Below are 23,489 nucleotides of genomic sequence, written 5' to 3' on the forward strand. Positions count from 1 at the left end.
AGTTAAAATATCAGTATATAATTTTGAAATTCTTTATGTAGATCAGTCTGACAAGCCCTTTTATGAAGCAGAATCTAAAATTGCTTTGATCCAGTACTATTTTCTTTTAATTCCATCTTACTAAATGAGAATGGAATCTTGCCCAGAAACAAACAAAAGCATCCTCTGCAAGAGAATAGTCCCCCCGTGTTAGACAGAAAAAGCATACTGTAATAATTTTAGTTCCTAAAAATCATTCAGATTTCTAGGTTCTCAATAAATATAAACTTAGAAAAAAAAAAGGTTGGTCTGCTGATTTGATAAGTTTATGAGATTATTTTAACTCAACTCTGAATCAGACACTGGAAAGGTAGAAAAATAAATACTAAATAAGAAGGAAGACTAACAAGTAAATACATAAAACCATGTACTTTGATTTAGAAATATTAATTCTCTATGTTCTCAGAAGAGCGACATCCAAGAGCCTGGAACGTTGCATCTGTGTGGATGGCTCCTTTCCTGGGACACCCAACCACAAACCACAGTGGATCATCAGAAAGTGTCTTAGAACACCCCTAGAGTGGTCAGAAATTTTGGACTGCCAGCTTGGGATGAGCCTAAATAATATTGTCATATGAATGAAAACATCCTATAGGAAGTGAAGGCTCTACACTTCCTATTGTTTCAGACTTAGGCTCAGAAACTACAACAATTCCTCCTTGTGTTGGTTTTTCCACAATCCAAAATAAACTGAAATGGATTGTGTGACTTTATGTAGACTCAAAGGAAAAGGCTTAGTATTAAATTAAAAGGAAACAGTAAAAAGTCTGGGTAGATGAGCAAGAGAAAACCTTGTGTGAAATTGTATGAATGGTACTCATCCTGAAATGGAAATTGTCTCCAGAAAGGAGGCAACCTGCTTTACCTATTATGATCAACTGGGTATTTATATGTGACCATTTTTTTTTAACACACCTAAACAAAGGGCATTTTAATAAAGTAGAGTCACCGAATCACTCTTTCTGTTAAGTGATCATGTGATTATACTTGCTTAAAAGTCCTTCATTATTGTTCAGTGATGCTGGTTTCTCAGTTTTATTTATAGATACGTTGTTTGTGGCATGTACTAGGCATTTGATAAATGGTAGCGAAGGTAATGTCTTATCATTTACAATTTTTATAGAATATAGTACCTTATCAAAGTATTTTTTTACACTCTGAAAAAAAAACACACACACCTTGATGTGAAACTAATAACATAGCTAATATGCTCTCAGGATCATACAACAACTCCCTCAATCCCAAAGAGGTAATGGCAAATCAGTTTAACCATCAGCAAAGAGCTGTTTTATGTGATTTTTATTGCCACTCCCATAACAATATAGAATGCACAGAATTAAGTTTCTACCATTTTTAGCCCAAGAATTTAACGGAAATCAAGAGTTAATAGGAAATAGTATTAAGTATATAGTTTGTTTCTAAAAGATTTGAGCCCTAAATCCATCTCCTGGAAGTGCTAAGAAGGGTGTGTAGAAAGGAAATGGCCTATAAGTGAAGGTTATGAGTTCTGTTTTATTTTTAATGTGCCACTATCTTACCATGTGATTTTGGACATTACTTCCTAAAATCATTGAGTGCTACTTTTCTTGACCAAAATATAAGGGAGTTGGATATGGTTATCTCTAAATTCTATTTCAGTTCTCAGTGAGCCAACTGCCTTAAAAACAACCTAGGAATATCTGACCAAAATATCTGAGAGAAATAGCTGACCAAATTGAATTCCAAAGTAAAATTTTAGGCCATTCCTGTGCTTAATTGATACCTTTTCTTCAGATGTGAAGGAAGCATAAGAATATACTTATTTTGCTTCCCAGAATATAATTGAAATTCTTTGATTTTCTTTACATTACATGCCTATTTACAAAAAAATAAGTGTTTAGAAGTGACTGAATTCACTAACACAGAATGTTCCTGATTACTCTACTCTTAATTGAATGAATACCTAAATATTTGCATAACTTCTATTTAACATACACTCTGATACATAGCTCAGGGGAACCAATTGAAGCTCTGGTAAGCTATTTCCTTCTGAGACTGTACTTGCAATTCCAGTTTTTACCACTGTGTGTCAGTACTATTTCCAGCAGCATAAGCATTCCATTGGCTTTATTTTATTTTCTAGTTGCACGTATTTAACTGAGCTAAGACTTTTCAATGAAGACGAAATATTAAGTGTTTTTATATTTACTTAGGACCACAGAAACACTACTATTCAAACACCAGTTTATTCCCTTCGTCCTGCTTCTCTAAGAGTTCTCAGAGAGATGTTTATACAACTGCTGTTTAGCAAGACTGTCACTTTTGCTTGTGTTTACTAACGAGTCCTAAATCTGCTTTCCAAGATATTTTATTTTTCTCTGCAGAGAGCAGGATAAAAAGCTTTTGCCTCTGGATTATTTCTGCCTTTTTCATATTCCCTTTGACCAATTCAAATAAAATTTTACATTGCCGGGCATAATTTTATTGTCCCCAGCAAACGGCGATGAGCATTCCCAGAGAGAGATGGCAAATGCATTTCATGTCATTCTCCAGGGGTAACCTAGGTACTGTGTGGATGACAGGGTGGAGGAGGATTAGAAATGCCTGTCAGTGTGGAACCGGAAGTGTGACATGTGTGCCAGTTACTTGTCAGCCCTGTCCTTTATTTATTTTTTTTTAGCTTTTAAATTTTTTTTCAATTCAAGTTTACATTCAATATTTACTCTGATGCATGTCAGCCCTATTCTTGATTTTATCTGATGCCGAAACGCATAAATTGTGTTTAGGAAAATGAAACAATTACAATACATTTTAGGAATATGTGGGACCTAACCATCTGAATATTTAAGAACCTAATGGGTCATTTTGCACCTCCAGGCATGATGCTCAAATGGCTCCGAGAAGCCTCCTGCATTTTAGTCTAATCAAAGCAGGTGGTCAATGTTTGCACAAACAGCACTGCGCTTGGTGTTTTATGACCCCACCTCAGGATACCAGGGCTGCACTGAGCAGTTCACCTCAGCCCAGATTTCAGAAAGAGCCAACACGGTATAATTCATTTCCTGGGAATGGTACCGGTGACAACGTAATGAGGCAAAGGTAGATTTTCAGAAATAGCATAGACACCGTGGTGAATTGTAAAACACAGATGTTCGGAATCACAGTAACAGCGCCTAAGAGAGGAATCTGAAAAAGCGAGTAATTGTTTTTTACCTCATTGGAAACACCAGGAGAATGATCTTGAACATAGTCCAGAGCCTTTTTAGGAGGCTGGGTGTCGGTGCACACCACAGAAGCAGAGTGTAGAGATGGAATGGAGGACAGTCAATGGCAGCAAGGAATGGACATGTGGAAAAGGTGACAACAGTTAGAAATTGAGTGACGACAGCATCAGATACACGCACAGAGGGACACGCATGGAGCACCAGGGGGGTGGCCTGGGAGGAAGGGGACTCTGCTCGCCACTAATCTCAAGCACTGGGCAGCGTTACTGGTGGTGTGATTAGTATATTTATAAACTCGGTTCATCAGGTCCAATTAGCACCCCTAGTCTCGGGCCACAGAGGAATGCAAGGTCGATTAAAGGAACATTAAGGGAGCAAGTGGACACGTGGAGAGCGTGCTGGTGAGTTTCCAGGGGTGGCTGGAAAAGATGATAGAAAAATGCTGCTAACCTAGGCTCAGAACAGAAATTGGGACAGTCCCTATAAACTGTCTGATCAACAATAAGAACACATATACCGTAAAACTAGAGAATTTGTTGTCTCTGAAATAAAATACATTTATGTGATTACTTGGATACAAATTAGAAAAAAAATGGAGAAAATATTCTTCCTTATGAGGCATAGACAGTCTAGGGAAAATTCTTTGGTTTATATTTATTTACAGTCACTTTTGGTCCAGTTCTAACCCAGTCTCCTTTGCATTTTAATGGGAAAAAGGGATTACTATGTCCACCCAGGAGGGAAAATGTGATTTAGTACCTGAGCTTATAAATCAGTCTATGATATGGCAAAAGAAAGACTGTACTCCCTGGTCTTTAGTGAAATTCTATGCAGTGTAATAAACAGTGTTTTCTTTGAGAGTTTAAAAATCCAGAAACACCAGTAAAAGCATCAACAATATGTAACCGGCACGCCTCAAATGCACTGCTGTTGGTAGGTAGAGTTCCCCAGTAAAACTTGAGTTGATGAAGGAAATTGCTCTTTGAGGCCTGTTGACTCTGTACCACACAGACTGATTTCTGGAAGGTCCCCTTTGGTGGGGGTTTGGGGAGTAGGGGTGTGGTGGTGGCTTTCAGTAGCAAGAATGGAAATCATTCCTTATTTTCCCCTTTCCTTAAGTCCCTGAGAGTAGAGGTGTTTCGTAGTGGGGATATTCTGGCAGGAGGTCACAGTGGGAACTGCCCAGAGGTTGTTGTTGGTGGTGTTGGTTTGGTTGATAGGACTGGGCTTGACATCTGACTCTGCCACTTTCTATGTTGGGCAAATTACTTAGCCCCTCTGGTCTCTGGTTTCTTTTTCTTGGAGGGGCCTTGGGAGGGCTCCCTGGGAAAATGCCTGCAGACCCAGCCTCGCCAGGTGCTTGGGGATTCTTCAGCAATGGGGGCTATAATAATACTAGAGGCCCGGTGCACGGAATTCCCTCAGCCCGACCTGCACCCTCTCTAATCCAGGAGCCCTCAGGGGATGTCCTACTGACAGCTTAGGCCTGCTCCCTGGGGTTCTCTGCTGTCTGCGGGGCCCACTAGGCCACTCCTGGGTCGCCGCGGCGACGGCCAAGCAGGCCCTGCTCTCAGCCGCCGCCCCCTGGGACTGGAGGACTCCAGTGGGGCTGAGAGGACTGGGCGCCGCCATCTTTGTGTTGGAGTGATGGTTAATTTGCATATTACTCTTTTATTAGATAGGATTGTCATCATCAAGCCACCGTATTCTTCTGAGTGAACTAGACCAAAGTGGACTGTAAACAAATACACAGCCTCTGTAGGCCTGTAATTGTCTGGCTGCACTAGGACACCATCTCTGAGCAGTTTGAATTTGCTCAGACATCAAGTGCGCCTCGCGGGTGACTTGGCGGTAAAGACACACTGCCTAGCACGTGTCCGGCACGTTTACCCATTGAGTCCAGAAGTGACTGTGGGCTGAGCGGGACCAGGTTTGTGCCTCTAAGGACACACTCAACGCTTGTTCTCTGAATGACGCCCACCGCTCCTGACAACATGTTGTGTAAGTCAGGCCACATTCCCCTGGTGTTCTCACATGAAGAGTCTAGCCTCACTTACCGGCCGTCCAAACTCCAGCTCTGAAAAGAACTTATACCAGGGCTCATTCTCTAACTCTACGTCATCGGGATGTATGCGGTCAGTCTAGAGCAGACGTGAAGGAAAAGGGAAGGAAAAGGCACACTGAGCAGGTGAGGAGGAGGCTGTGTGGATGACCCGCGCACGCATTCACACGCCAACGTGCACCTGCTCTCATCCCACACGTCTCCGCCACCGCGGACAGGGGAGTGGAGTCAATCAGGAATGGAGATGAGCTTCGGGGGCATCACGGGAGCCCTGGCAGTCTCCTCTGTCCACCCTCTGCTTTCCCTCCTTAGCCTGAGGCATCGACGGTGAGAAACTGCCGGTGACAGCGAGAAGGCACGTTGACAGCTCAGCAGAGCTTTAGACCAGGCTCAGCTGTCACCAGGCAGCTCCTCTGGGGGGTCAGCGCATCTGCCCTGGCTGGTCCAGCATTCAGTCTGCAGTGCAGACAGTCCACTCGGGTGCAGGAGGCGGGAGCCCGGGAAGCGGGAGGGGAGGTGGGGAGAGATCCAGGTGGGGAGGAGTGAGAGGTGCTGGAGGTGGTTATGGGTCCACTGGCAGGAAGACTGGGGCTGGGTGAGGAGGAAGAGGGGCAGCCAGGTGGAGGGGGAGGGGGAAGGGGAGGTTAGAAGCCGGCCTCTGACTGTCTCCTAGCCCCTGGAGTGCAAGGACTACACCTACATGTCCAGACAGGTGTTAGGAAAGTGAAGGCAGGAGGAGCTCACCCAGATGGGAGAGAGAGCCGGGGTGCTCGGGCTTGGTGTGGGGAGCCCACTCCTGGGCGGAGGGGAGGGGCTACCAGTGACTTCTCCATATGGTGACATAGGAATGGGCTTCCGGCTGGGTTCCCGGGGAACAGGTGTCGGAGCTGTTGGGAGAGGGGGCTGCAAGAAAGGGCGAGGAGAAACTGGTTCAGTAGGTGGAGGTGCCGAGGGAATGGTGGGGACACCAGCAGCAGCGATTTGGGCCTTGCCTTAGGCAAGAGAAGGCGGGACAGCTGGGGTGGTCTGAGCCACTGGGAAGATGAGGAGGCAGGGAGCCTCTCAGAGAGGGAGGAAAGAGCACATAGTGCCTGGCCGGGGTGGCTCAGTGGGTGAGCGTCAACCCATGAACCCGGAGGTCCCGGTTTGATTCCCGGTCAGGGCACATGCCCGGGTTGTGAGCTCCATCCCCAGTCAGGGGCGTGCAGGAGGCAGCTGATCAATGATTCTCTCTCATCATTGATGTTTCTCTCTCTCTCCCTCTCCCTTCCTCTCTGAAATCAATAAGAACATTTTTTTTTTTTAAATAAAGAAAGATCACATTTTATTAGATACCCCAAGTATCACTTTCTTCCTGCCGACCTCGAGCTACGGAAGTGGATTTGGGTGGGTTAGTTTTTATTTTTTTATTTTTTCCCCACAGCACCTTGGTGGTTTAGGGCTGGGCAAAGGGTGGGGGAGAAAAGTTGACCCTGGTTTGGTTGACACTGTAATTTAGAGAAAAAACCAATTTATAATCGACTTGCTCCCCTTAGTGGTTATTGTATTTAAGAGAGAAAAACGGGGAGCGTTAATGTAAACTGTTGGAAAAAATACATAAATTACTTTAAATAAGAGCAAACTCAGCCTCAGAGCATTTACATTACCCAGTGATATCCTAGTGCTTTCAAGCAACTCATGCCTGACCACACTGTTCTGGGCTCTTGATTTTCTATTAAAAATGCGTGCTTAAGGTATATGGGTTAGTACTTCTATAATTATTACATGGCACTAATTAAACAGGGTGCAATTGGGCAGTAAAATTTTAAGTCAGAAAAAGACCCCTTTGGGTCCCTGAAAGCCAGTCTCCCGATCAGGGGAGGGCATATTCTTTGTCCTACTGGATACTTTGAGGTAGTCCGTATTCAAACAAAAGCCATTATTTTGAAATTAGCTTGTCAGAGTGTTTTATTGTTTTTTTCCCCCCAATAGTTTTAAAATAATATATAGCCTGTATTTATTAATCTATTATATCCAAAAGGTTTTTAGAGATGTGCTTTTTATTTCAGTATTTTATAATATGAGGTTATCATGGTAGCTACAGACAGAAATGGAAAAGTTGGGACATCACAGGAAAATAGCGACAGGGTCTGAGTTATCCGACCTGTGCAGTGATCATCATGGTCAAAGCCGTGTAGTAACCTGGGGAATGGTTCGTGTGGCCGCTAAGTGATACGAGCAGAATAGGACCGTGTGTTTGTACAATAGTCACAGGGCCGTGGCTGGTGGAGCTCCGTAAGAAAACACACGCATTTAAATAACAACTGAAGCATATAACTACTTTATGGAATAGTTCGCTGGAGCTGATCTTTAGGGAAAACCATATTAGAATTTTCCAGCAAATTTTGTTTTGTTTATAGAGAGAGGCCTAATCATTTCTCCACAGAAAAACGAATCTTTGGCTTTTTGCAAATCTCATTGTTTCTAATGTTACGTACTTAAAAAAAAATGGTGAATTCTTGATTTTATAATCTCAGCTTTCGAGTACAGTCTTTGTTTTTCTAAGGCGAGATAACTTTTTCTTAGAGGAAACAAATTAAAAAACAACACACATGTTGAACAGCAGAGGGCAGCACATTCACTAAACAAACATGTATTTACTCGTGGTTACAACTTCACTTTGACTTCCACCTTAAAAAACACAGAAAGACAGATATACAAAATTTTGATTTTACAGAAACATATTTCTCTTCTACACTATGGAAAGGGGAACAGAATGTCTGTTGTCCTGCACCCTACCTTAGAATGGCAATTTTCTCTGAATCATGATTTTATAGATTAAAAATTCAGTGTATAGTCACAGTGGGCAGCTATCTGGAATCCATGACAATAGAAAATAGAGGAGACACCCTAAACAGCGACAACTGGTCATTATCTATCACATTGGAATGTGGTGAGAGGCACGTGCTTGAGCAGATCCTTTAGGCTAAAGAAGCCGTAAGTGGCAGAACTGGAATGTTCTCTTTGCTGTGGCTGATCTACTGAATCCCATTAGTCATGTGACAGTTAATGGTGTTAGGTGGCAACCTAGACCCACTGCTAAGGTACACAGAGGCCTGAAGACAGTAGCGATAGACATACAGCCAGCCAACAGACATGCCTGCACACTCTTAATCTCACTCAGTCAACACTTTTCACTTGTAACTTGAAAGTTCCTCTGAATGGTTGGACGTGAATATGAACACTCAGATGCTCATAGAGGTAGCTCTATTTGCTCATAAAAGACAAGAGCAGAACTGTTGCTGCATATCTTTCTAAACTTATTTCTTACTTTTCCAGAACATCTAGCCAACTGGTGCTTAAAACCAAAGTCAATCAGTGCCGAAGGAAGTGTTTATGAAAATCTAAACCTACAAGTCACACATGGTTCTTATTGCAAAGCAACCAAGAGCGAGCAATTGTAAAGTTTTTATGTTTTCCACAGTTTAAAAGCATTTAGTTGCTTTTCAGGTTTCAGAAATCCCACTGTTCGCAGTATTCTCATGGCAGACATATAGTTTTTACATATTGTTCAAACCAGAAGAAGTGTCAGCATAGAAATTTGGTTCTTTAAATTTTATGCTCATTAGATTTTCAAGCTTTAATGGCATTAGCAACTATGTTCTGTATTTGTTGTGGTTCCACAATAAATGCCATACATGTTGTGACTTGGGGTAATTATTTGTGGTTTAAACCAGCAGATGAAACCCCCCAAAATTTTTAGAGTTTAAGTTTAGAATGAAAACCTTCATTGATAAAGAAGCTTAAGTTCACTGAGATTTAATTGCATTTCAACTCTACACAGTGTTTTTAATGATTATTCCTTCTTCTTTTATCGTTATGTGCTGGGTTAGTTATGGCATAGAAAGGTAACATCTTCATATTATTTCCATTTTTATCAAGCATAGAGAGGTCCTAAATCAATGTTGTATTTAAATTAATTTTACTTTCCTGGACTCACCTATATACAATCCAATCCAGATGGGATGTAAAGTTTCTATTGCTATAATCCCAGTAGAGAATTTGTATGACTGTCTTATGGAATAAATTGTGGTTCAAGGCAGTTAAAGTTAGATTCCTGGTGATTGCAAAGTACTTTTCGAGATCAAACATTGGCCCATTTGATCAACATTTCTAAACTTATAGTCAGATGAACATCTATGCACTTTAAAAAATTGCATTCACTTTAACTTTCACGTTGAAGAACATAAATGCATAGTCTATGTATTTCTAAGGAAGAAGGGGTTCCTTTAGGCCAGCGTCTGGGGAAGGACTTTCATTTACACAGTCCTGTCCTGCTATGCCCTGCACCAGGGATCTGTGAAATTAGTGGATCACAATGACTAATAGCAGTGCATCGAACCTCTCCTGTGAGTTTTGATGGAAACACACTGCCTTTTTGTCACCAGATCTGCAGACTGCGCAGATAAGCAACAGAACAAGGATTCAGTCTCACCAACTTTCACAGCAAGGGCAAAACCTATATTCATTCATTCATTCACTTTTTAATTCAACCAGCATTCACTTAACACCTACTCTGTGCCAGGCATTGTGCTAAGTGCTGGGGATACAACTGGTGCACCAGACATGGTCCCTGCCTTCAAGGAGCTTAAAGTCTAGTGAGGGGGACAGACCAGAGACCATTACAATTCAGTGTGGTGAGTGAGGGGGAAACGCCCCAGGCTCACAGCAGGGGGCGCTTTGCACCTACAGTTGAGGAGTCCGGGATGGTGCCCTGGGGAAGTGAGATGAAGCTTTTCGGTGTGAAGAGCAGGTGGTGGATAGAGCGTTCCTGGCGGAGGGAACAGCTGTGCAAAGGTCTGGTAAGGAAGGAATTGGTAGAGCTGGAACAGAGTGAGTGAGGCAGGAAGGGCAGGAAGAGGTATGAGGCTGGAGAGGTTAGTGGGGCCAATGCATAAGGCTTTTTGGAAATTATAGAAGGAATTTGGATTTTGCTCTAAAGTTACTTGAGAGCCAGAGAGAGTTTTGAGCAGGAGATTTTATAAAGACTGGAGAATTAGGGAAACGAATCAGGTGGCTGTCCTTGCAATCCTGGCATGGGCGGTGGAGGAGCAGGCGGAGGGGCGGTGACAGTTCTCCTTGGGGGTAGGACTTTGGGATCCCTGGGGGAGAGGGGAATCCAAGATGACATTTGGGAAAACTGGGCAGATGATGCAGTCATCTCAGAATTGAAAAGGGCAGCGGAGAATTACCTAGCTATTTATGATTTACATAAAGTTAAATATTAAAAGAGCAAACGCTCTGCTCACACGCCCCCTGGAGTAAGATGACCTGCGAGCGCATTCAGAACTTCTGGAAATCCTTCGGTGTTGCCCATTTGCTAAGACATCACCCTCACCAGCAAACCTGCTGCTCATCCTCCACACCTGTGTGCTCACTCCAGCGCCCATGCAGAGGGTATCACCATACAGGCCGTGTCTGCACCGCCACCAGGAACTTAGCCCCGCCCCGTTTCTTTTCTGACTCAGGGAGGCCAGATCTTTTTGATCCGAGGGACAGTTAAAAACACCTGGGTCTTGCATCTTAACTACTCAGGGCCCAGGTTCCTGGTTAAATTAATCAAGTGCACTAATTTATTAGAAGTTGGCAAATAAAGTGTGCTAGACTGCAAAAGAAGCGAATAATCAAATCCACTGAGATGCTAATGACTACTAGCTGAATATGTTTCCTACTCAGCTAATCGTGCTGGTGCCTCCGTGCAGTGGTGATTGAGTGCGCCAGGCATGCGTGAGTCTGGGCTCACGCGTGGTCCCAATACCCTCCAGCAGCCTGACCCGGACAGAGTTACTGACTGTGTGCTTCAGTCCTTCATCTGCCATGTGCCTCCTTCATAGATTGTTCGGATCATTACATGGGATAAGGCATAAGTTACTAATTACAGGGCCTGGCACATAGTAAGTGCTCACTAAGGACCTACAACTATTGCTATGGTTTTTGTTGTTACTGTTGTTGTTATTAAGCCCAAAGATACAAGTAATGTGGGCATTTCAGTCACAGTGGCAGGGCCCATGAATGAGCTGCTAAGGGGGCAGAGGGAGGATTCCTTAGGTGTGCCTGTTTTAACCGACTAGCAGATGGTCTATTTCACACAAATGCAGGTCTACCCTGCACCTCCATTAAATGAAAGCCTCAAGGTTCCTCTATTGTTCACTATTGTGTCCCCAGCACCTCATACAATGTCTGGCACGTAGTTCGTGCTCAGTAATTTTGTTCAGTGAGTCAACAATAGAAATATCCTTTTCCCTGATGCCACAGCCATCAAAACATTTCAATACAGTTACAACGCGCATCATCCTAAGAGTATCATAAATTGTTAGAATGATCATTGAGTTTTGGTATTGACACTTAAATCTGAGACATTATTTTGCTATTTTCAATTTTATGCAATGGTGACCTCATGATTCACTCAATTCTCATCCTAGAAATGACAGAATTCAATCACATAACCTAGTAAGTGGGGTATAAATTTGCAGTGGAGCTTGGAACGAAGGCATGTTCCCTTTTTTCAGTTTTTCTGTTAAAATTCTGTTACTTTGAAAGATATGAGTTATTTGTAGAATGACAAAAAGAGGCTTAGGTAAACATCACATATGAATTATGTGCTTATGAGGTTCTTGGACATGTTTCTCAAGAACATAACCATAAATACAGGGCTTCAAAAACGAAATCAAGGACATTCAACGTGGGTGTGGTGAGGCCAGGGTTTCCAATCAAATTTCAGAGCTGGCCTTGCATTCAATACGATAATGTAGTTTCTTGGATACTCTTAAAGGAGCTACCAAAAAAAACCTCTCTTCTGTTCACTGACACCTAAATTCTTTTAAGACAAGACAAGGCAGAGAGTAAGTTGCAAATGACATCAACTGTTTCCCTCGAAGCAGACTGGGACAGAGATGCGGAGGAATGACAGTTCCAGAGATCCCCAGGGCACCGACCAAGGAGGGAAAACAGGCCAGAAAGGAAGACGGGGACCTAAACACCAGGAGGGACAAGCAAGAGCCTGTTTGTTAATTGCACTTTGGAGAAGCAAATGGTTACTTTCCACCTCCTATAGCTTTTTGTTTGCATAGGATTTAAATAAATAATCGTAAAATACTGCAAAGTTTAATCTTGATCCATTAGATGGACAATCAGGCAGCTCGAGGCTCGGTAACCTGAGAGAGATTTAATAAGAATCCATTAAGACCAACTTGTTATAAAAAGACATTCGGAAAATGTCCCCCGAAGCCTGAGAAATAATAACAAATCCATGTAGAAACGAAGGGACATACTGCCTGGGTGCATTTCTATCCAAGAGATTAATGAATGATTTTCCTCATTAGCGATGTAGACTAGCGAGTAAGTGTTGCATTTATGACTGTTGTCTTTTTTTCCCCAATTAAACTCAGAGCTATGATTAGACATGGCTATAGTTACATGCAAATATAGTTACATCCTATATTTGATTGGTAGGAACGATACATATTAGAAACTGCATCTTCAATTCCGAGACGAGATGCATAAAACATGATTCAGAATAAACGTGATTTCTAAATAATGCCAAGTTAATCCACTTTGCGACAAAAATTGCTAAATGATATGAAATGTGGGTTTATTTAAGAGCCCAGGGAGCCTAGAGGACTGGCACCGTGTTCGGGACAAGTGCTTACTGGTCGCTCATGCTGCAGGATCGACGACTTCCCCGGCTCATATTCGAAAATGCTCCTGGGCTCAGAACGAAACCTTCTCGTGTCCACCTTTCTGTCTGGAGGGTCCCAGTCATGCCTGGAAAGAACCAACAAGTTACACGTGAAAATAATTCCCTAGGCTCAAAGCTGTCGTATCTACCCACTCGCTGTTTTCAAAGTTAATTTTCGTGTAGGTTTTAAAAAAGTCTCATAGGATCAAGACTAATCTGTCCCAAACACCACATTTATGTTTTTTTTGTTTTTTGTTTTTATATTTTTATTGATTTTTTACAGAGAGTAAGGGAGAGAGATAGAGAGTCAGAAACATCGATGAGAGAGAAACATCGACCAGCTGCCTCCTGCACACTGCCCACTGGGGATGTGCCCGCAACCAAGTTACATGCCCTTGACCAGAATCGAACCTGGGACCTTTCAGTCCGCAGGCCGACGCTCTATCCACTGAGCCAAGCCGGTCTTGGCCACATTTATGTTTTGTTTTACATAAATGACTTAGAGAAAGTCATTTCTTTTATTTAGTATTATGTTTTCCTCTGATTTTTCTTTCATACATTGATATGACCCTCCTGCTGGCTCACACACTCGCACAAAGGATGAGGAGACACGTGGCCAGGGAGCTGCCGTGAGCCTTAGGGCGGACGCAATGGCAGCTGTGCACGTCTGTGTTTGGAATAAGTGGTGCTTAGGCTCCATTACGCGAGGCGAGTTTTCCCGTCACTCTGACCTGGCATCCTTGACTCAAAGTGACAAGGAGTAATGCACACGCCATGTTGGATCTTGTTCAAAGGGCATCATGGTTCGTGGAAAGTACCAAAGGACCACTTGGGTTGCCATCCACAGGAGCCAGCTGTGGGCTGGGATCCTCCCTTGTGTTACCCTTGAAAAACCAGAGTCAGGCATCCATCTCATCCCCTGGGAGACCCCGGAACCAGCCTTTTCCTGAACTAATGTCCTTTGAGGGGCGGCCACAGAGGGACTTCAAAAATAAAGCTTTTTAGGTAGCTGGTGCTGAAGAAGGCTTCCAGGGGAAGAGGAATTTCCTGGCTTTAGGTGGGGCAATGTTGACCCCTGGAATGGATGGAATTCTGACTCCATGGCATGCTGGAAATAGAAATGCCTTAAGGGACAGGAGAATTAGGGGCAGGTGCTGGCGTCCTGGTAATTTTGGGAATAATATCCAGCACAGGTGTTTTTGAAATTTTTAAGAGATTTGCATATTTCTTAATGAGAGATTTATTTTTACTAAACACATAGAACAAATAATACATTTAATTCTGAGTTAATTCTGGTTCTGTGTTATGGCAGAGATACCATTTATGTCTAGACAGTTATTTATCAAATTTAAGACATCACCTTTCTAAACATAAAATCCATCATGAGAAGACTGGTAAAATGAGAATCTTCTCACATATGAAGTGTGTCCATTTTCGTGGTACCTTATACCCTATACAATCATCAGTTACTCTTAATGATACCATGCAGTGTTGAATATAATAGTTTTGAAATGGGTATGGTAGGTGAATGCTTAATAATCGGTATTAATACTGAATAATTATTATATCCTTATTTACTAACTGCTGGTATAACATGAGCCATGATTTCAGTCAGAGGTGAGTTTGAACTCTGCTGTATGAGTTGAGCAAGTTGTTTCAATTTTCTAAATCACAGTGTCTTTCTCTCTAAAATGGGTTTAAAATAAACCTTATTTCATTGGGTTCTCAGAATTAAATGATATAATAGAGGAAAAGTACTTTGCCTAGTGCTGGGCTCATAGCATCCTCTCAGTAAAGGTCACTTATAATTGGATTATTAGTCATAATCTTAATTTTCAAGTGATGCCATAAAAGTTTGCTCATAAATTTTTATTTTTGTGACGGTAGTTTTTATCAAAACATATCTGTGGGGAAATGAAAGTTCGTATCATCTTGAAAAACTGGTGAAATGAGTCACCGGTAGACACTTATTAACTAATGACTTATCTACGATTCATGAATAATTTTCCTGCTTTCAAAGATATCTTTTTGTGTATCAGAGGGGAATTTTAAATAATTAATAGACCTAACATTTCAAATCGGAGGAAACTGAAAATGAACTGCGTAGTCTCTGGGGTGCTATGCCAAAAAGACTACGTCAGTGATTTCTTTTTATTTGTCTTCTTCTATGCATTTAAAAAAAATAAAAAAGTAGATCATGTGCCCATGTTATGCCAGGTCTAACTTAGGTCACTATAATATTATGAACCAAACTTGCAAAGGTGCTCACTATCATCTCAATAGGGCGTCAATGAGGCACATGTACAGAAGGTCCTTGGGTTACATCAGAGATCTGTCCCTACGGCGCGACATAAGACGATTTTCGCCGTAAGTCGGAACCCACCTACAGAAGCACCTGCGTCACTCACATGGAGCACATACACAGCAGTAAGGAAGTGAAACAGTAAAAAAAAAAATTTGAAAGAAAGATAACAATTCCTGACCTTTACTTGTGGTGAATAAATAATAAAAAACATAAAGCACATATGTACATATGTCGAAATGACAGAACTTTTTTTTTTTTTAATAAATACATGGGAGATGGCAACGTAACCATGAAACGACGTACGTGGAGTCCGACGTAACCCGAGGACTGCCTGTATTGACTGAAGATTATACATATTCAATCTCCACCAATTCTTTTACTGAATGCCATGCGGCCTTATTTTTATACTAAGCTAAATAAATGTAGGCCACTTTGGGGGGAAATGCCTTACTTCTCTGTTGAAGCCCGATCTCTGGGTCGAAGTGGTGGGACTGGAGGAGGAACATGGGGGGGAGGGGCTGGGGGAGTGGCATCCTTAAACGTGTCCGTGCCGTTGTCCGAGTGGCTTTTGGAGAGGGGTCTGTAGGTCTGGGTCTTCGCAGCAGGATGGGACTGAGCACTGTAGGGCGAGTTGTACAGGCCTGTCGTGAAACACAACAGAACAAAACAAAACAGGGGCAAATGACATTTAAAAAGTGCATTAAATTCTTTGTACCCCATAAAATATCCAATGATTTTGCCCACATTATCATGAATAAGCATAGCCATATTGCATGCATTGGGCAGGATGATCATTAGTAATTAATGTATCAATCTTTATGAAGAGATTAATTTGTTATTACTGTATTCTGTACACAAGCATTGGCGACAGTAAATCTCTGTCAATCATTTTAGAATTAGTAATCATTCAGACCAGTACTAGGAATAACTTACAGGTACTCAGCAAATTTTCTCCTGGAGAACATAAACTAATGACAGAGTTAAGATTTCAGAGGAAGATTAAAAATGCTTCACAGAACTGTTTCCAAATGTCTTCTATTACTTTAAAGGCTCTGATTCATATATGATAATTCATATATGTTAATTGTAATTAATCACAATACTGAGCAAGTTATGTATGTGCCGTGTAAGGCTTAAGGAAACAGAAGCCCTTAGTAAGCCTGGAGCACATCTGGGAAAAGAGACACAAATAGAACTCCGCTGGAAAATAATTGGGAACATGGTAAAGGACAAATGCGGAAAATATACATTAGTCACGAAAGGATTTTAGAAGATGGTGGATTGGTCTGAGAAGATATCATGGAACCGAAGGCACCAGAGTGGGCCCTGAAGGGCTGGTTTGGAGGGTAGGCGAAGAGGGTAGCAGAGATGACATAGAAACCAAAATGAGGCAGAAAGAGCAAGACCCATGACAGCGGGATGGAGGGTTAGTAGAAGGGAAGAGACTAGTTGCAGTTGCTTTGTCTACTGATTACATGGTAAAACTCTCTCCAAAGAGCTCCGCAAGGTTGCATGTGACTATTGTCTGATTGACTAATCACGAATGGATGCAAAACATTCTGAATTTCCTGCAACCTCAGTCTTTTGAGCTAAGCCTATTTTCACTTTTCTTCTCCGGAAGTTCCATGCAAATTGCCATGACAAATACAAAGAGATGATGTCTGCACTTTTTTTTTTTGCCTCAATTCTACTGTCTGAGTTCAGCTTCAGAGCTTGTTAAAAACAGGACAACAGGCCCCCAGTGGAGTTGCTTATGCAAAGATCCCACGTCACAAACTAGACTCAACTTAATTCCATGTAGGCCTCTCTCAGAAATAAAACCTTAAACCAGCAGGAGTCACCTGGGCAGCACTAGTTAGGCCATCGGCCTGATAGGCCCCAGCCCTCCCCTAAGGGAAGGTGACCTCAGTGACCATCCGCTTTCTCGCCTGCTCTACCTTCCTTGTCCTGCTCCCTTCTGCCTGTCAAGTCTTTTATGTTGTGCAGCTCCTCGGAGCTCCTGTCTGCCTGCTAGATGGGAGGCTCCCCAACTCGTGAATCATTGAGCAAAGCCAATTAGATCTTTAAAATGCACTCAGTTGAATTTTGATTTTTTTAACAAGCTAAGCACAGGAGGTGAGTTCGGAGTACCTGTGGCCAGGAGTGAAAATTGAGGCAACATCTAGTGGGCCCCATGTGAAAGGTGGAATATCGGGAGCAGAAAATCAAGGGCTTGTCACCTCTATGCTTTTTCTGTTCTCTTGTTTGTTTGGTTTTTGTTTTGTGACTTCTCTATTTGTCTTTGGAGACTAGTAGCAAAGTCCCTAAGAGTTCAAGAGTCTGTGCACTGGCCCTTAGGTGTCCAGGAGTGGGGAACATTTGCGGCTCTGAGCCAGGCCGGCAAGGGCACCCCTTGTGGGGCTGCTGGTGTGTACTAGTAAGGGGAGGGCAGACCCATCCACTGAGCCTGCTCTAAACGAAGAACAGGCCACGGGCAGGGGTCTGGAGCCCGGGGATGAGCAGGGACAGGAGGCCCTGTGTGGGAGTCCCTGGTGTGCCATTTAGGAGGAAGTCATGACAGGAAACATTGTCTAGGGGTTCCCTCACTTTAGCCTGCAACCACCTCACAAGATACCAACACACTCAAGTACAAGCAGAAATGCCCGGAATGGAAGTGGCTCTTTATGACCTGGGCAACTCTGAGTCAGAAGAGTGGCCGGCAAAGTGGGATTTTAAACAACCCTTCCATGAATGGGTGCACTTTGGAGCAAAAGCATGGGCAAGGTCACAGAACACTGTGCCTGACTTGTTTGCTGTGAAGTGTATCTGAAAGATCTTACGCAATGGCGCGCCCTCTCTCCTCTGATAAAAGGCGATCTTTATCTTATTTTGTACCCTTACAGTGTGTTCTTTCAGGCTGGCCTTCACAGTTGAGTTAAACATTCCTGAAGCTGAGAATCAACTAACACGGGAATGAAGGCTGTAAAACAGTGTTAGTTCTCATATCCGAGAGAAGAGATCAATCCTTTTGTTAGGCATGCTATGAGAAAAAAAGGGGGGGAAAGCAGCCTCCTCATTGTGTAGACTGACAACATGCGCCCACAGCGGTAAAAGTGAGGCTAAAGTTCTTCCAAGCATTGCAAGGCGAAAAATACTCATTGCACGCAAGGGACGCCGTCCTACCTGCATTATATGTATAAGGAGTATTGTACATGTCTGTGTCATCATCTAGAAAACGAAACATACATATGATGGTAATGCAGATTGCGCCACCGCATCACAACAAGACAGCAGAACTTCACAGAAACAGCAGACATTTGTTAGAAAACCAATGTACTTTGCCTAGCTCAAAATACCATAAAAATATATTTTTTTTCAAATACTGTTTTTGGGACAGTCTGTAACATATTTGCTCTCCGGCCATCCAAGGTCAGTAACTTTGCCTCACTTCCCGGCCTTCTCTTCTGGGGCCTGACTTTCCTTTAGAAAGTGCTTTAAATATCTCTGTCAACTCAGCGAGACCTACCTATGCTCACTCTCTGGATAGGGAGCAGACACGTGGACAGAGGAATAATGAGTCTGTCTAAGTGAACAACAGGCCACACTGGAGTTCAGACTGTGGACAAGGAAGGACGAAGGGAAGAGACCAGAGCAGCTGGCGCCTCCTCAAGGTCACCACCTAAGAGGCTTCTTGGCAGATCAGGGGTGAGGCAGGAGCACAGAGTCTGGGATTTGAAGGGGTGATATAAGGAGGAATCTTCACAAGAAACAAGGGAGGCCAGGAAGCTTGTTAGGGTCTTGACATTTGGGGTGAACCAACTGTGTAAACGGGGAGGAAACATACACATCCTTCAACCCACAGGGACCCGATGGGAACAGAGAGCAACATGCATACCTGGCTTGTGCACCATGTGAATTTGCTTGAACATCGTCTTGTACCAGTCCTTCGGTCTGTCAACTGTCTATAAAAGAGAATGTCCAACAGTTACAAAGCTGCTTCCAGATCGATGTCGTTTCTTCATGTTTTTCTTTCTATATTTTATCTTTTTTATTAGCATATTTATGTTCTCTGGTTGATAAAAATCTATCAACCAGTTTAGGCTGAATTGGAGCATTATACGTGCTATGGTTTTATTTTGTCCTCATCAGAGTTTTGCCCAGCACTCGACAGTTAATGTTTGCACAAACATCTCTAATAATAAAAGTGTAATATGCTAATTAGACCGAAGCCAGGGTTGCAAGTGAAGCCAGTGCTGGCAGCCGGGTGAAGGAAGGCCTACTCTTGCATGATTTTCGAGAATCGGGTCTCTAGTATTTATATAAAAGTCACTGAAGAAGAGATATAGGGTTATCACAGTGTTCTTCACTCCTTTTGGAGATAACTATCATTATCCTTAAAAAACTTTTTAGTGAGTGTTCTGTTTAAGACTTTATTTTTAGAATTAACAAAAGAATATTTTTGACTCCAACTGTATTCTGGTCAACTTAGGTCATCACAGTGTTCTTCACTCCTTTTGGAGATAATTATCATTATCCTTAAAAAACTTTTTAGTGAGTGTTCTGTGTAAGACATTATTTTTAGAATTAACAAAGGAATATTTTTGACTCCAACTGTATTCTGGTCAACTTAGGCTCAGAGAAAGAAAAATTGAATATTTTCTACTCTAAGTTACTGAAGTACGAAGTGTAGGGACACAATCCAGAGTCTGAGAGCAAGTCTAAAAATGGAGATGTTGTTTCAAAAATGTTGTTAACCTGATAATAAAACATTTACAACATTTGCTTTGCTAAATGGCAAATTCCTTGAGCACAGAAGTGCCCCCGTCTGCAGCCCAGGCTTTTGATGTGATAGAAGCGAGAAGACAATTAATGTCAGATCAGCCTAGATTCCTATCTCAGATCCTTTCATTGCTGTTTCCTACCAATGTGAATTTGGATAAGTTAGGTAACCTTTGAGAGCCTCGTTTTCTTCTTTTTAAAATGAAAAAATATATCCACATCATAGGATTGTTATGGAAATTGAATGAGACAATGCACACAAAAAGATCTAGAACAATGCCTACAATGCTCAATAAAAAACCATAGGGAACATCAAATCTTTATAGAATAAAAAATGAATGAATCCAGTTTGTTGCATGGAACTTGACCATATTGTGTACCTGTGAAAGTAGACAGACACCTTTATAATCCTAATGAAAGATTTTTCGTGTCAAGATCTTTATCTTAACTTTTTCCAGAGCTACTAGGGCAAGAGGCTCAACCATTGTGTGTACAGTGACTAAATATACTAGATTTCCCGAGACAATTCCCTTGATATAAAATACTCCGTTAGGACTGCCACAAAAATATTCTTATACTGGTTAGACTCAGCTTTGGTTTCAATTTGATACCCTCATTTTTCTTTCAGAAATGTGGTCACTGCATTTTTTTCATCTGGAAATTGAGTTTTGTGCTATATCCAATTTTATTTTGGTGTCTAGGAATATATGAGTCTGTAATCACCACAAGTATAGATGAACTTTAAGGGCTACTTGACTTTGTGGTGAATCACCTCTTCATTCATTCTACGCTTTTTTCAGAATGGAAAAATTGAGGGGATTGTTGATGGACTTTATGTTCAAATGGTGGTAGCTGGTAGGACGGGGTGCAGTGATGAAGTCCAGTTATTATTTGCTGGTTTAAACGAAGTAACTGATCAAGTGTCTTTAAGGGACATTTATTTTCTTAAAATATCGATTTCTCTTTCATTAAGCTTCATTTCCTTTACAGTATTCAGCAACAGAAAAGAAGACATAAGCTTGTGCAGAAGTGTTTTCCAGTCACACCTGGACACAACCGATGGCAACAAGGATGCCTAATAAGTAAGTCATAGCCCTGTACATGGCAATGGATCCTGACAGACAGGACTTTTCCTGCCTGGCTGGAGGGCACGTATCGGGCAGGAGCTCAGTCCTGCCATCTGCTAGCTTTATATGGTGAGCACAGAGATGCCAGACATGCCCAGCCAGTTGGCAAAGGGGAATATGAAACTGGCCACACAAAAACTCTGTGTCCCGTTCTAAAAGAAGTCCTCTAAGCATTTCAACCTTGTCTTATAAATGCCATCGTGGAGATTGTTATGGCTAATCCCGAGACTAAGTAATCAGAGGCCTACTCAAATGTGAGGATGTCTACTTTTGTAGGTGTCCTTCAAAATTATTTTGCATGGACACCAACTACTAGAAATCCACTATTCAGTGTTTTCAGTCACTTCGGCTGAGCATACCTGGATTTTCACATTCCTACAGTTTACAGATGATCAGAACTCTAAGTGATTTAACATGCAGGGATTTCCAACAAGGGGAAAGATGCACATTCTCTACACATCAGTATGCAGTTATTCTAGTCGATGTTTGCTCCTTTCAACTTTGAAAATGCTCCAATGGCCCTAGCCGGTCTGGTTCAGTGGCTAGAGTGTCGGCCTACAGACTGAAGGGTCCCAGGTTTGATTTCGGTCAAGGGCATGCACCTCCGTTGCAGGCTCCTCCCTGGTCTGGGCCCTGGTCGGGGCTAGTGCAGGAGACAACCAACCGACGTGCTTCTCTCACATCAATATTTCTCTGTCTTTCCCTCTCTCTTCCACTCTCTCTGAAAATCAGTGGGAAAATATTCTCAGGTGAGGGTTAAAAAAAAAAAAAGATTAAAAAAAGAGAAAATGCTCAAATGGTGCTGTATTTGAAGGAAAAGAAAGGAGTCTTGTATTTCACTTAACTAGCTGGCCGTAATTAGACAGTCCCATGGGATCTGAACCCTGGTGGGTTCTGTTGTTGTTGCTAAGAATGGCGGTAAAAGGCTAACACAGAGGGCCCGGGTCACATGAGAGAGGGCAGCTGGGGGAGCCACTTCCCTTCGTTCAAGTAACTCAAAGGTGCATTTGTTGACTCTTGGCTTTCTAGAGTTTCTGGGTTACTTTGCACAATTCTGTTCCCTGGGTCTGTGCCGGTTTCTAGAATGAGACTACAACACGATACAGGAGGCGGCACTGCCTCTGGTGTATACATTCGCTCAGCAGAAAGTCCATGTGAAGCAACCCAGTCTGATAATCATTACAGTCTACGTGGAGGAGAAAGAAAAACAGCCCTGGATTCTGGGCCTGCAGAGGCTCAGCGATGGCCTGACTCGGCATTTATAAACACGGCTATACTTGGGGATGTGCTGGGGCAGGCTGGGAAATAGGAAATAGACCTACACCTTCTTTGTAAAGGTCTAAATGGCCAAATAAGAGCACAGCTGTACATAGAAACTATATTTTATCTTCGACTTTATGGATTGAGAACTAGCATTGAGTATGGTATATGTGTTAACGTGTGCATGTCTAGACGTGCTCATGATTCAGCAATATATAAACAATATCAAATTTTAACATTACTTGATTTTCACCATCCACATCATCTCAGGTTTTTTTCCTTTTAAAAACGAACAAGCAAGGCCTTGCTATTTAAGAAAATTACACCTAATGGGTTAAAAACAGAAGGTCAGGCTTTGCATGTTCATTTCTAGTATCATTTGTTGACTTAGAAACACACCCAGAGTCTCAGATAAAAATTTTCAGAGAGAATCTATAACTATATAGAATCAGGGATCTCCGAATTTATATATATATTGTGCCTCAGGGATCAATTAAACAGAACCAATGACAGCATACCTGTCTGACACGATAGCTCCACATTATTAGGAAAAACATTTTAAGTGTAACCATTCTGAATCAGAAATCTTGAAAGGGAATCCAACAACAAAACATTGTCACCAGAAACATGTAGTCATCCTAAGATTAAGAATGTTAATCATGATCCCTGAACCGTTTCTGTCCCTTAAACATGACAATCAACAGTTCCAACTTAGATTTTGAGGATTTTATAATTAGTCACATTCAGTGTTCTCAGAATCTCACGAGTATAAAACCCACAGCCACTGCTGTACAGACTTACTTTTTTGGCTTCCAATTCTAGTACAGATGCTTGGAATAGTTAATTTTTAACTTTTCTCTCTGTATACAGAACACGTAATCCCCACAGAATAAATACAGATTCAAGGAGAGAAAACCCCCACACGTGGTCTTTCGTCCAGCTACAGCGTTTCCGATCGGACCACTGCATTTTCCTGATCCCTTTCTTTTCCTCTACCCTCTTGTTTTCGCATCCTCTC

At 42.2% G+C, this 23,489-nt stretch overlaps 1 protein-coding gene across 8 annotated transcripts in view; it reads right to left on the reverse strand.

Moving 5' to 3' along the window:
* SORBS2 (sorbin and SH3 domain containing 2) overlaps positions 1 to 23,489 on the reverse strand; it is a gene marked incomplete at its 5' end in the record, with an annotated part of 197,303 nt that overhangs the window by 41,266 nt on the left and 132,548 nt on the right. For 2 of the 8 annotated variants that reach the window (XM_081084094.1, XM_081084092.1), the window contains 5 exons: positions 3,232 to 3,288; positions 6,049 to 6,207; positions 12,993 to 13,107; positions 15,778 to 15,967; positions 19,201 to 19,267. In XM_081084094.1, coding sequence (XP_080940220.1) covers positions 3,232 to 3,288; positions 6,049 to 6,207; positions 12,993 to 13,107; positions 15,778 to 15,967; positions 19,201 to 19,267 — 588 coding nt within the window. Of the gene's footprint in view, positions 1 to 3,231; positions 3,289 to 5,299; positions 5,384 to 6,048; positions 6,208 to 12,992; positions 13,108 to 15,777; positions 15,968 to 18,488; positions 18,534 to 19,200; positions 19,268 to 23,489 lie in introns of all 8 variants that reach the window. The other 6 variants (XM_081084089.1, XM_081084087.1, XM_081084090.1 and 3 more) reach the window with 5 other exon arrangements.

Source organism: Myotis nattereri (genome assembly GCF_964212035.1).
Source record: "Myotis nattereri genome assembly, chromosome: 2".
NCBI lineage: Eukaryota > Metazoa > Chordata > Mammalia > Chiroptera > Vespertilionidae > Myotis > Myotis nattereri.